This window comes from Rosa rugosa, chromosome 4 (genome assembly GCF_958449725.1).
Source record: "Rosa rugosa chromosome 4, drRosRugo1.1, whole genome shotgun sequence".
In the NCBI taxonomy this organism is placed as follows: domain Eukaryota; kingdom Viridiplantae; phylum Streptophyta; class Magnoliopsida; order Rosales; family Rosaceae; genus Rosa; species Rosa rugosa.
The window spans coordinates 48937722-48951274 of NC_084823.1; the positions used below are offsets into that span (position 1 = coordinate 48937722).

The window sequence follows — 13553 nt, forward strand, 5'->3', positions numbered from 1 at the left end:
GCTTGCGTTTTGTTTGAATTAGAAAAGACATATTTCAATTACATGTGGAGTCTCATCAGAAAATGAATCTGCATGCGACATTTGTTTGAATTACATGTGGAATCTGATGAGAAAATGGTGAGACTTGTTTAAATTACATGCGGAATCTAATGAGAGAAAATGATGATTTCTGTTCGAATTACATGTGGAATTTGATGACAAAATGAATTTCCATGTTAGTTTTGTTTGAATTACATGTGGGATGATGCGAGAAAATTTCAGCATTTTGTCATTGTTCAATGTCTTTGTCACTGCCCATGTCGTTGCACTGGTCACTGGCTATGGTCATGTAACTGGTCATGTCACTATCATAAACATGTGCATAAATATGTCACTGGTTAAGTAACTGTCAAAAATAACTATTGAATTCTAATTTTCTTAACTGTTTACAGGATTTTTTTAAAAAAGTTCGAGGAATGGACCAACTAAAAAGAAAACAAAGTAAGGAATCTGGAGAAGAACAATCTGAAGGACAAAGTCCAGAAGAAACAATTGCAGAAAAGTTGAAAGTGATAAAATGGAAGAAACTGAAAGAGAGAAAAAAGCGAAAGCAGAAAACTGAAGATGAAGAAGAATCAAGTGAAGATGAGGAAGGAACAACTGGAGATGAAGAAGAATCTGATGAAGAACAAGTCCGGCGTAACAAGACGAAGAAGGATAAAAAGAAGAAAACTGGAAAGCAGAAAAGAAGAAAACCGGAAGGAACTGAAGATGAAGAACAATCTAATGAAGAACAAGTCCGCAGTAAGAAGAAGAATAAGATTAAAAAGGAGAAAAGAAGAAAAAGGGAAGAAAATGAAGATGAAGAAGAAGTTCGTGCAAAGAAGAAGAAGAAAATGGATAAAAGGAACACCAAAAAAGAGAGTACAAAGAAGAAGGAAGAAACTGACGAGGAAGAAGATACAAAGGATGATGAAGAGGAAAAAGTCCCAGGGAAAAGGAAAAGATATGTAAAAGAGGGTTATGTGCAGTATCGCTGCACAATGCTTGCTTTTCTGAAAACAATTGCAGAAAACAAAAATAACCTGACTGAAGGTACTTTAGAGCTGCTGCAGAAAACACCCTTTACAACGCTGATAGATGCATTCCATGGAGGTTCAATTAAAGAAAAGGATGCAAAGAAATCAGATGATTTAATCACACTTCTGCTACAAGCATACAACAGTGACACAGACCTTTTTGTGTTTGGGAACAGGAAATTCAGAATGTCAACAAGTGATATATCTATGATTTTAGGAGTGCCGGCATCCGGGTTATCAGTACCAAAGACCAAAGAAGGGGCATACAAATCTGAGTTCGTGACTAAATACTTTGACAAAAAGCAGAGGATCAACAAGGCGGCTGCAGAGGAAGCTTTGAAGAAGGCATTGGCAGAAACTCCAGAAACAGGGGATGAAAAAACGAAACGGGACAGAAATGTTGCCGTATTAGTACTCTTGAACCTTTTCATCAAACTCCTGTTCCCAAACTCTGGAGGAACAATATCTTGGGACTATATAAGAGTATGTGAAGAGGTGGAAAGTCTGGGAAAATATAGCTGGGCAAAGGAAGTTGGCGACTTCCTTAAAAAATCAATTAAACGAAAGGCAAAAGAATCCCAAAACATGGCAGGTTGCGTGATATTGGTGATGGTAAATTCCCGTAACTTGTTAAAAATTTGTTTATGCATGATTTTGCTGTCGTATGCTGTTGTAACTACAAAAACTAGATCAGTGTCATGTCACTGTTAAGGTCACTGGACAGGTAACTGGCTAGGTCACTGTTAATGTTACTGTCAAGTTTTTGTCACTGACAATGTCACTGTTGTATTTGCATATGTCATTGGTTATGTTTGTGATATTCATATGGGTAAGCAGCTGTTTGAAAAATAACTAACTAGTTTTCTATTTTTATTTTTTATTTTCCAAACAGTATTGGTTTTGCCACAAGACGGGAGTAGTGCCGCCAATCTCTGGAAGAGAAACCGAAAAACACGGAATAAGAAAGTGGCAATTAAAGACCCTGATAGAAAAAAAAGGGGATTTCAACACCATGGGAAAGTTGAAGGTATGTTAATTTGATGTAGATAAACTAGGTCAATGGTCTTGTCACTGGGTCTTGTCACTTGCTCAGTGACCTGGTCTTGGTCAGGTCACTGACCAAGTCATTGACTATGTAACTGCTCATGTTATTGTTATATTTTCATGTCACAGTGCATGTATCTTTGCATGTCTATGATTGTGTTGTTGTTTTTTTTCTGTCACTGCTTATGTCACTGACAACTTTTGTAATTTTGTTTCAGAAAATCTTTGATAAAGTTAAAGAAGATGCAGAGGAAGAAGATTCTGAGTCTAATACAGACACAGAAAGTAAAGAAAAAAAGAATGATGGGCAAGAAGATATTGTTGAAAATAGAACCAGTGGAAACATTAAGGATGAGAAGATGGAGACAGAGATAGGGAAGACCAATGAAGAGAAGAACGAATTACAGAGAAAGTTGGAGGGAAAGGAAGAAGAGCTAAGTGCTTTGAAAAAAGAAGTTGAGGAGAAAGACAAGGAAATTGGCAGAATAAAAGAAGAGAATGAGGATGTGTTATTGGAAAATGAGGTGCTGAAAATTGAGAAAGCCTCACTAATTAACAGAGTGAAGCACTTGGAGGGCATAGTGATGGCACTAACTGAGAAGTTTGAGTCGCCAATAGCACGTCCAGGTGATGACAACGACTCAACTCCTCCTCCCCCACCACCTAGTTTCCCTCCGCAAAAACCAAAGGCCCCTCAGGACAAGCCAACTGACAGCAAGCACTCCAAAAACACAAAATCTCAAGGTGGTAGTCAGGGAACTCAATCACAACCTGCCTGCTCCACAGCAAGCGCATCTGAGATGGCATCTGCAGCACCTCACTCAACCGACCAAGGACATCAGTCACCACTTCAATGCCTTGCCCAAGCAGCTGCACAGATTCATTCACCAACCTCTCCTGAGGTTAAATTGAGAATGACGGAAGATGCTTGCACACCGAATACTGCTTGGGTTAATGCATTGTTTGTGTTTCCACCTCCGGGCGTGTTTCAAACTCCACCTCCAAGAAAAGTCAGTTTGGAAGATATGCAAGCAGAGCCAAACAAGTATCAGATCATTATATCACCAGAGGTTCAGCCTGTTTTTGACGTCGAACCAGTCAATTACATTCCTCCTACAGAACAGATGACAAGAGCTGAGTTCATCAAGCCAATTTTAGAGGAGATATCAGGGCAGGACTCAGAATCTATTGGCCTCTATTGTTATGTGGTTAGGACGAAGAGAAAGGAGAGAGTACAAAAAACACATCATATTTTCTGGTGGGACGAGGTAAAGAGCAAAGGCAGAGGACGAAAATGACCAGAATCACAGCATAGGAAAAGAAAAAAGGACAGACAGCTGAACAGAAGCCACAGGAGGAAGTGATACATGATTTGACGATTAATGTGAATGACGAGGAACAAACAGAAAAAAAACGAAATTGAAGTGATAGATTGGCAAAAACGACAACTGTACAACCTACTTGACAGCCCAACTAAAAGCAAACTAGAGAAGTACTGGAACAAGGCAGAACAAAGGTAATGTTTCATGTTACAGCTCACAAGATAGTGACTTAACTTGCCATGTAGCTGTCTGAGTCACTGGACAAGTCACTGTCCAGATCATGGCAATTGCCATGTAGCTGGCCTAGTCACTGGTCAAGTCACTGTCCAAATCATGGCAATTGCCATGTAGCTGGCCAAGTCACTGTCCAGATCATGGCAATTGCCATGTAGCTGGCCTAGTCACTGTCCAGATCATGGCAATTGCCATGTAGCTGGCTAAGTCACTGATCAACTCACTGTCCAGATCATGGCAATTGCCATGTAGCTGGCCAAGTCACTGTCCAGATCATTGGCAAGTGAAAAGTAACTGGCTAAGTCACAGGACTAACAACGTTCTATGTTATGCAGCGTATTATTCTGGGAGGGAAAAGAGCCTGGAAGCGAAATCACAAGGGCAGATGTCAAAATGTTCATAAGCGATCAATCAATAGCAAACAACTGGATTGATTGCTATGGGGAAATGTTGAAGGATGAACTGCAAAACGAAAGTTCACAAAGTTTGGGAAGATCTGCTTTTATGCATAGCATGTGTTGGGTAAGTATGACGAGCACTTTCTCATAAACATTGAATCCTTATCTCTCATTCTTTGTTTATTTATAACTCGTTCTATGTATTTCTTTCTTTCTTTTTTTAAATAGTATTCGACAATACATTTAACTGTGAGAAACCTCCATCAATACTTGTGTGAGCCGCTGTTCCAAAACATGGGAAAATGCAGCATGCTTTTCTTCCCAATTACCCATAATGAAGAATTTCACCACACGCTCTTGGTCTTTGACAAGGACATACCGCAATGGCTGCATTTTGATTCAATGAAACCAAGAAGAGCAGGAACAGGGGAGTGCTTTAAAAGTATAAAAAAATTGGTAAGAAACTTCTTACTGACCATGTAACTTACCATGTAACTATCACTCACTAATCTGTTAAAAACTACAGGTTGAAATGGTCGAGCTGTGGATGAGAGCAGTGAAAGATCAAGCAGATGATATGCTGCAGCAAGGCTGCCGAATGAAATTTGACAAGAGTCAAAGCACTCACACAAAATTAAAGATGGTTGAAAGTATTTTGAGCGATGACGAAATAAGAACAATAAGCTGGATAAAGGAAAATTATGATGGTGGAAGGATCCCTTTGAACCATGCCAGAATCTGCCCCCAATAAGACCAAGGATCGTAAGTCTATATTCAAAAATTTAAAATGATAACTTTACTGTTACTAAGTTTGGTCAAAATCATTAACTTGAAATTTTTAATTGTCAACAGATTAGATTGCGGAGCTTTTATAATGTATTACATGGACGGAATGGCAAAAGAGGAGAAGCTGCCAAACAAAGTCACCAAAGCTCAGATGATGAAGTTCAAAGCTCAAATATTCAAAAAATTTGCAGAACATAAGCAGAGCTGGAACTCAGCAAATTAAGAATTTTAGAAATTTGTTTGTTTAGTTCAGAATTTCAGAAATTTGTTTGTTTAGTTCAGCAAATATACTTGTATGGATCTTTTTATTCAAGTTTAATGCATCTTCTGAATTCATAGGGCAAGTCACTGACTATGTAAATATGAAGGACGCATATAATTGAAAGTGTCATTATTAAATTCACTACTGCCCATTATGTAACTGCTTAAGTCACTGGCCAAGTAAAAAGAAAACTGAATGTCAGTGGCCAAGTCACTAGGCAAGTTACTGTAAAACTCAAGTAACTGACCAAGTCACTGATAATGTACATGACCATGTAACTGACCATGTAACTTACAATAAATGTAACTGACCATGTAACTGAACATGTAACTAAACATGTAGCTGAATATGTAACTGGACAAAAAACATTAAAACTATAAGTCACTAGAGAAGTCACAGCCAAAATGATATTCCTATTTCAGTTTGCAGCGTGCCGCTGCACCGCAACGGCAGCGTTCCGCTGCCAATTAATAAACCAAAGTTGTTGTAGCTACTTCATTTTTTAATTTTCATTAATATTTGCAGCGTGCCGCTGCACCGCAACGGCAGCGTTCCGCTGCCAATGACCAAATCTATATGCAGTAATCCAACTACAAGTCATAGAACAAGTCACCGACAAGATAACTAAAAACTAATGTCAATGGACAAATCAATTAGTTTACAAATGGTTATGTCACTATACATGTAACTATTAAAACCTGTAGACACAAAGAATACTGAAGGATTTATAAAAGAAGAAAGCAGAAAAACTGTCTCATAGTCAAAAAAAAAAAATTCCAATGAGTAAGCACCTTACAAGCACTTCTTATCATTTATTGAAAAAAATGAAAAATCAAAACAAATATTCAAACTGTATTGGAGTCACTTGCTATGTCACTTGCCATGTCACTGTTAAAGGCATGTAGGCAGAATTGAACCTATATCGGAGCTGTACAACTCTTTCTGTTGTGACCATCACATTTTCCACACCTACCACACTTGATCACCCTGGTTTTCTCGCTCCTTTTTCTGAACCTCTTCTTTCTAGGCCTTCCCGGTGGTCTTCTAGTCAAAGGCGGCTGCAAGATCACAGCATCTCTACCAAAATCATGCACTTGCTTCGAAATAGAGGGAAGAGGATTAATTGGGAAAGAATAAGTTTCTCGATATTTATCCACCTTGTACAGCTCATTGACATACAAATACGGGGAAGAACCATGTTGTTGGATCACTACAAGTGCATGGGAACATGGGAAGCCATACAGCTGCCATTCTCCACACGAACAAAACCGACTTTCCAAATTTACCATGCTATTGTACTTTTGGCAGTGAACTTCATACACATAGGTATCAGACCTGCTCACTCTCCAATGCCTTCCGACTTCCAAATTGTCCTTCAGCTTCTTTTCAATCACTGGGCACAACTCAGAAAACCATTCATGAGCATCCTGCTTCCGAGTAGCAATTGAAGCCATGGACTTCACTCTAATGCCATCATTAATATGAAGAATAGGAAGACTCTTCAAAGGCAACACCCAATTATTGAAAGACTCAGCCAAGTTATTTGTCATTTCACCAAATCTTTCACCATTAAAGTAAGCCATACACCAGTTCTCCTTGGGAAGATTCTCCAGAAATTGAGCAACTATGTCCCCGCCTTCACTCCTCAAGATTTCCATGTTGAACTCATACATCTCCGGTGTGCGAGAATAAGCACAACACATAAACAAGTAAGGAATCCGATCCTTGAGGTAAGATCCAGCTGGAAATTTGTCAGAAAGGTTAGACATCAGGTGTCTAAAACAAAACCCATGTGGATTATTAGGAAACACTCTAGGGAAAGCACTAACAAGCCCAACATGACGATCAGAAATGAATGTCACCCTCCTCATAGGGTGTTTTGCAAACTCTTCAGCCAAAACCTCAAGAAAAAATCTCCAATTACTCTCATTTTCAGAATCCACAATAGCATAAGCAACTGGATACAAGCCTGAACAGAAAAACAAAATGATGTCACTGTCATGTAACTGTTAATGTCACTGACCATGTCGCTGACATAACTGCATATTACTTGACAGTGACATGGCCAGAGACATGTCATTCAAATCACAGAACATTTAGGTCATTGGACATGTAACTGTCAATGAACATGTAAGTGACCATGTCAGTAGCTATGTAACTAACCATGTCACTTACATTACAAAAAAAAAAAAACAAGACATGGCAGCAAATAGAAAACAAGAAAAATAAAAAACTACAAGTAATGAAGGAGATTCAACCTTGATTGGCATCCTTTGCCGATGCAGCAATAATCTGCCCCTTGTACTTGTTGGTGATGAATGTAGCATCAATGAAAAGAATAGGTCTACAAGATTGAAAACCCTTCATCCATGCACCATAGCTCACAAACATACGCTGAAACTTGTGTGTTTCTCGATGAAACTCAACCACTATCCTAGAGTCGGGGTTTGACTTCATAACAGACTCACTGAACCAAAGTAGCTGAGCATAAGACTCAGCTTCATCACCATGTAGGGCTGTTTTTGCCAACTCCGTACCATACCAAACTGTACGATAAGCAACATCCAAACCATAATCACTCTTGATCTCATCAGCTATATCAATTGGCTTTTTGTTTGGATTGGCACGAATCTTATCAAGCACAATAGACTTGACAACCTTGGATCCCATCATCTTACTCTTCTGCAAACGAATCACACCATGACAAGTGTGAACATTAACCAACCTTTTAATCATAAAGAAACCATTAGCCCTACATAAATAAGCCTTCACCAGCCAATTGCAGCCTTGAGAATGTTTCTTAGAACACTGAGCAATAACACGAACCTTGTCATTTCTAACAAACTCATATGAAAAGCCAATTTCTATAGCATACTTACGCAGCTTATCCCTAAACTCAACAACCCCACCCTCAAACTTTTGGCCTTCAGAATGAATATAACTCTCCCAACCTTTCGTCATATAACTCTTCGGTGCCTCTGCCCTATAACACCCCAAATAATCATTCTCCTCAAGCATGGTACTAGAATCCTCACACACTGTGTTACTCACCACACTTTCACTAATAGAAGGCAAATCAGTCACAAACACTTCAACAAAATCAGAATTGTAACGAACCAAATTCCTAAAAATCATTCTCATATCAACTTCACTCTCTAGAAAACATGAAGTAGAATCCGGAGGAATAATGTACCTCAACATGAAATTGCCTTGAATCAAATCCGGAAACCGAGAGCGTATGGAATTGCATAGGTCAACAAACGACCAATTATGCAACAATGGAACTGTCGCTGCTTCACCAGAATAAATAAACTTGACAACATAGCTAGTATCCATAACAACTGCACAAGAATAAAACAAATCACTATCCATGTCACTACTAAGGAAATCAACAGAATCAACACAAACAAGTCACTGCCAAAGTAACTGTTAATGCCTGAACAGAAGAACAACCTCATACTCGCAAAATAAATGATAATTCCTGAACAAAACAGCAGTATTAAAAATGTAACTGGCCATGTCACTGATAAAAAAATCACAGTATAGAACAAATATAGTACAGCAATAGCACAAAACATCATCAACAATTCAACATAGCACTAAGTCCGACGAAGGAGAAGAAAACAGTAATCCAAAACGAACAATTCAACAATTTAACACAAACAACAAAAATACACTGCAAAATCCAAAACGAACAAATTCACAGAGAGATGGCTTACCGATCAAATCAGAGAAAACCAGAGAGAGGAAGAAATAGAGAGACTGTAACTAAGCACTGAGTCAACGAAGAAGAAGAACACAATAACGTGATCAAGACGAACACCGACGAAGCCAGAGATCCAGAAAAAGAGAAAAGAGCTGAGGAAGCTCCAAAACCACTTTCAGATCGTCGCAGAGGCACAAAGAGAAATCGGAAGCTTCCGACGGAGAGAGCGGCGAAGAAAAAATCTCGGAAAGAGATCTCCGATCAAATCGAATCGGAAGCTTTCTGATCAAAGGAGAGAGAAAATTTGAGCTCCCCGATTTTGAAATGGAAGGTTATAAAGGTTTGTTACCTTAGGGGCAGAATCGGAATGATAAAAATTAAAAACTGACCTTTTTTAACATGACCTCATTATTCATAAGGACTAAACTAATATTAATAACAATTTACAATGGACCTTCTTATCAAGTGGAAAACTAGGTGACCTTATTATCATTTCACTATCTAAAGTGACCTTTTCCATCATTTCCCTTTATATCATATGATATTTAATAATATCAATATACATAATTGACCATATTCTACATATTAATATTATTATGTAAAATATGTAATATGTAAAATAGTTACATATTCTATAGTGATTAAATAAATATGATATGTATACATATTATTACTATTTTAATAATAGTTAATATGAAAAATTATCAATATATTTATAGTTAATAGTTAATGTGATTAATATAGTTATATAACTATAAATTATCAATATAGTATCTATGTATAATATATATATTATTTATAATATATGCATATATTTATAGTTAATAGTATTATCATAATGAATAGTTACATATTCTATAGTTACATATTATCATATTATGTATGTGGGAGATAATTTTTAATTAATATGTAACTATTAATTTTATAGTAATTAATTATGATATTTAATAATATCATATGATAATAATCATATTATTATTGATAATTATCAATATTTTATTAATATTATTATTAATGAAAATTAATATATAATTTTATTAAATAATATTTGTTCTAGTGATAATGGTCAAAGTATCATTATACTTTTTTTTATCATTATATCTGATAATCAGATGATCGTCATATGTAACAAAAAATAACCAGATTATCATTACAACAACATCTATTTGATAAATTCTTTGATAAGTTTTACCAGAGTAATATTGGCCGACTTTTGCCTTACTAATTTGCAATGATATCTTCAAGTATATGCAAGATTATCTCCCCTGTCAGTGCTTCTACTCCTGCTGGATTGTAAATGAAAGATCAGTTTGTTTTTTCACTTCCGTTTGCAATAAAATCCAATTTCATATACAGGATTTGTTACAATATAAAATAATCATAATAAATCAAACAAAGATTAATTGCACACCCGAGCACCGCACTTCCGCACGCGCTCACGCGCGTGCAGGAAGGCTAGTATAACAACATTACAAGGCTTTTACCATGATGGGTCTTTGCTCAACAGGAGCCAAAATCGTAGACGGCTGAGAATATGAATCCTACATTGAAAAATTGGGACAAGGCAAATCTGTTTATAAAGATTTAGGGATCTCCAAGTCCAACAATTGCCAATTGATTTGGTTATAAAGTCTAAATTATTGAAAGCTAAATATATTGAAATATGTATAGGTCGGCTCATTACTGCATTTTAATTAACTAGTTAACAATCTCAGAAAGTCTGAATGGTATAGTAGTGTCCATCTTTCTTGGTCGAACAGAAGTGGCCAGCTCTTAAAGCATTTTCTCATGCTTGGATGTTCACAATAAGCAAGGTGTTCAAGATCATACTTCCTAATAATCTGAGTATAGTAGTGGTGTTCACAATCTTTGTCAATCACACTTCCTAAGAATCTGAGTAAAGTATAGAAGTGGCTAATTGGCGATATCACAAAGCATTTTTATCATTCTTACATGTTCACATACAGGAAATGAATAACTAGAATTGTTAGCAAAGGCTTCCACATCAAGTAAGGTTAATATTCTGCAATTGCTTTTTCAGTTTGATGATTGCTTAAAGTCACCTTCTCAAATTAGCAAACAACCAAACATACAGAAATTGTAAAAATTTTTGTTCCACTGATCAGTATTACCACCAAAAAAGCATACACAGCTCAGAAAGTTGCATTCCAAGGCTCATGGGAAAATTTTATTTTGACAACTATCAGGACGAAGATGTTCAATCACAAATACTTGTGTACAGTGGTGTCAAGAAAACAGACTCTGTGGGGCGTTCCAATGGGACTATAGAAACATGAATAACTTTTCTACAATCCCAAATATGTGCAGGGGACGGAGGCTTTTGAGGCTTGTGCATAACTTAGTACATAATCGCAGATGTCAAAATAACATTACATACAGTCTGCACCAGATTTGGAAGAATTAATCACAACCTTTGATGCTGTTTTTCTCGAAAGTCTGATTGAGGATTGAATTGCATGTCAGTGCTTGCCATCCGGTCAGTACCAGAAAGAGATAGCTTATCATCATAAACATCTATATATCCATAGGCATCTGTCCCAGGTGGGCACTCAAGGGCAGCTTCAAGAACTCTGTGATGTACTCCACAGGAATCAATTGAGTGACCACCTTTGTGGTCATGCCCAGCAAGGCAAACCTTCACGCAATTGTATCTGTGAATAACACCCATGACTTCGTCATAATTCCACAAAAGTGCTTCTTTGGATGACGCTCCAGGATCTAAAGGCAGATGGCAACCAACCACTACTTTTTGTTTCAACTCTGTTGCTTCCTGAAGAATGCTGTCTAACCATTCCAATTGTTCTTTTCCAACTGCTCCATTGAACATAAGGAACCTTCTCTCAAGGCCTTCCAGTCCAGCCGGGCTGTTCTTGTCTGTATTTGGATTCTTCTCCTGTAGAAACCTCAAAGCCTCAATTGCACTTGGATGATCTTGAGGCCAACCAATGGCACTGATATCATAGGCATCCAGAACAACAAATCTGAATTCTGGGGTTGGTGAAAAGTCATAGTAGGCACGACCATCGATACTCGGAATCTTTAATAGTGGTAGTAATTGCTTGCGGGGAAGATTGTAGAGGCAGTGATTACCAATCATATGATAGACGGGGCCATTGAAATTCTCAAATTCCTCCACAACATTCGTTACAGCATTGAGTGACTGATCCTTTGGGCAAAAACCATCAACAATATCCCCAAAGTTGATCAGAAATTTATGCTTCTTCTGATCATTCCATTTTTGAACTGCTCTTTTCAATACAAAAATGCTATGGCGATAATATCGTGGAACACCAAGGAAAGATCGGCCATCAGGAATATCAGCATACTGGACATCGGAGATTACCCCAAAAGAAAATAGAGGTTGCTTCCCATGTGCACTGGCTAAGCCATTTGTTGAGCCCATTGTGTAGTTTGCAGCAGAACCCTATGAGACAGCATGATCAAAATTGTTAAAGTTCATTATAGTACAGATACTTCAGACGTGCAATCAACATTCTAAATTAAACTACACGTTTTTTGTTTTGTTTTGTTTTGAGGCAAACAATATCCTACCAACTAACAACCAAATTTGGAATCAACCATCATCGCTTCAAATTTGCAACTTATTTCAAGTCAATGCAAACAAAATTCTAGATTAACCTAAAGGCTGAAACTACTATCCTGCCAACAAATGAAAAAATTCAGTATCACCCATCATTTTTTCAAGTTTGAACTGATTTGGAGTCCAAATCACGACCTCTCTACGAAACAAATATAATCTTAAAAGTTGCAGCTAAGAACATCAGAATACGAATATGAACAGAACAATCCAGAATCATTACCAGCATCCCAATAAATAATAAGAAACCAAGATATTATCTTTGCAAAATCAAGCATATGAGCAAACCCTCACTAATAGTTCAGAGCAGAATTGCATACCATAGTATAAAAAACACAAACTCTTAACAATCTAATTCCCCCAATAACTACAACCCACAGGAATCCAACCCTCAATTCTCAATAAAACTATGAGCAAGTAGATGAAACACAAGTAAATTGCAATTGGGTACTCCAGTGATCATGAGTTTTATATACATTGCCCAGCCTCATCAGAATTCAACGGAACTGAGAAGCAATGGGCTTTTGAGAAACAAAATATTAAAAAGAAAGACACATGATAATAGAAGAGAGAGAGATGTACCACGTGCGCGTGTTGCGGTATTCTGCGTGGGCTTTTCTTTCTTCTCCGATTGTTTGAGAAGCAAACCAGGAAGCAGATTTGATTATCGTCGTCGGAGAATCTCAGGGCACCATAATATACGTGTAATTCTAATTTTCTCGGATTAGTTTTGATTTTTGAGGAAGAGTCCCAAACAAAAGTATTTATATTTACAAGCCCAATAATCGTTGGTTGGGCCGTTCACGGCGAAGAGGACCAGCACGCCAAAACTGCCGTTTCGGATGCGACGTGGCGTAGTCTAAGCCTCTGTATTGTTTCTTTTTTCTTTTTTCTTTTTTTTAATTAACAAAAGACCATTTGGTCTGAGAATCTGAGGGGATAACCAACTAGTGGTTGGGTAGGTGGTTAGTCATTGGTCTGTGCCGGACAGTCACCGCAGCTCTTTCATACTTGATCATGGGCTTGGTTCATAACAAGGTGAACCGCCATGGCCCAACGCTCTATTGCTAAATTTTAGTTCGGGTAGATACAACGGTGTTCACTTGGTTAGTAACTGACTAATC

General features: G+C 37.5%; 3 protein-coding genes across 4 annotated transcripts; 1 reads left to right on the forward strand and 2 right to left on the reverse strand.

The window, feature by feature from the left end:
- Positions 1–3447: 3447 nt before the first annotated feature.
- Positions 3448–4807, forward strand: LOC133744947 (uncharacterized). The gene is made up of 4 exons (XM_062172968.1): positions 3448–3618; positions 3994–4180; positions 4285–4512; positions 4583–4807. The coding sequence occupies exons 1-4, from the start codon at positions 3491–3493 to the stop codon at positions 4805–4807; spliced, it is 768 nt and encodes a 255-aa protein (XP_062028952.1). The 5' UTR covers positions 3448–3490.
- A 1000-nt stretch (positions 4808–5807) lies between these two features.
- Positions 5808–9319, reverse strand: LOC133745539 (uncharacterized). Of its 2 annotated transcripts, none has more exons than XM_062173623.1 (3): positions 8824–9319; positions 7363–8445; positions 5808–7061 (listed from the first exon to the last, which is right to left on the reverse strand). In XM_062173623.1, the coding sequence occupies exons 2-3, from the start codon at positions 8438–8440 to the stop codon at positions 6022–6024; spliced, it is 2118 nt and encodes a 705-aa protein (XP_062029607.1). In that variant the 5' UTR covers positions 8441–8445; positions 8824–9319; the 3' UTR covers positions 5808–6021. The 2 variants fall into 2 exon arrangements, with proteins under 2 accessions (XP_062029607.1, XP_062029606.1); XM_062173622.1 differs by having other exon boundaries at positions 5808–7073; positions 8824–9318.
- A 1589-nt stretch (positions 9320–10908) lies between these two features.
- LOC133706513 (manganese-dependent ADP-ribose/CDP-alcohol diphosphatase) lies at positions 10909–13170 on the reverse strand. Its single transcript, XM_062132057.1, has 2 exons — positions 13012–13170; positions 10909–12255 (listed from the first exon to the last, which is right to left on the reverse strand). Exon 2 carries the CDS (start codon positions 12232–12234, stop codon positions 11236–11238), a length of 999 nt encoding a protein of 332 aa, XP_061988041.1. The 5' UTR covers positions 12235–12255; positions 13012–13170; the 3' UTR covers positions 10909–11235.
- Between the last annotated feature and the right edge of the window lie 383 nt (positions 13171–13553).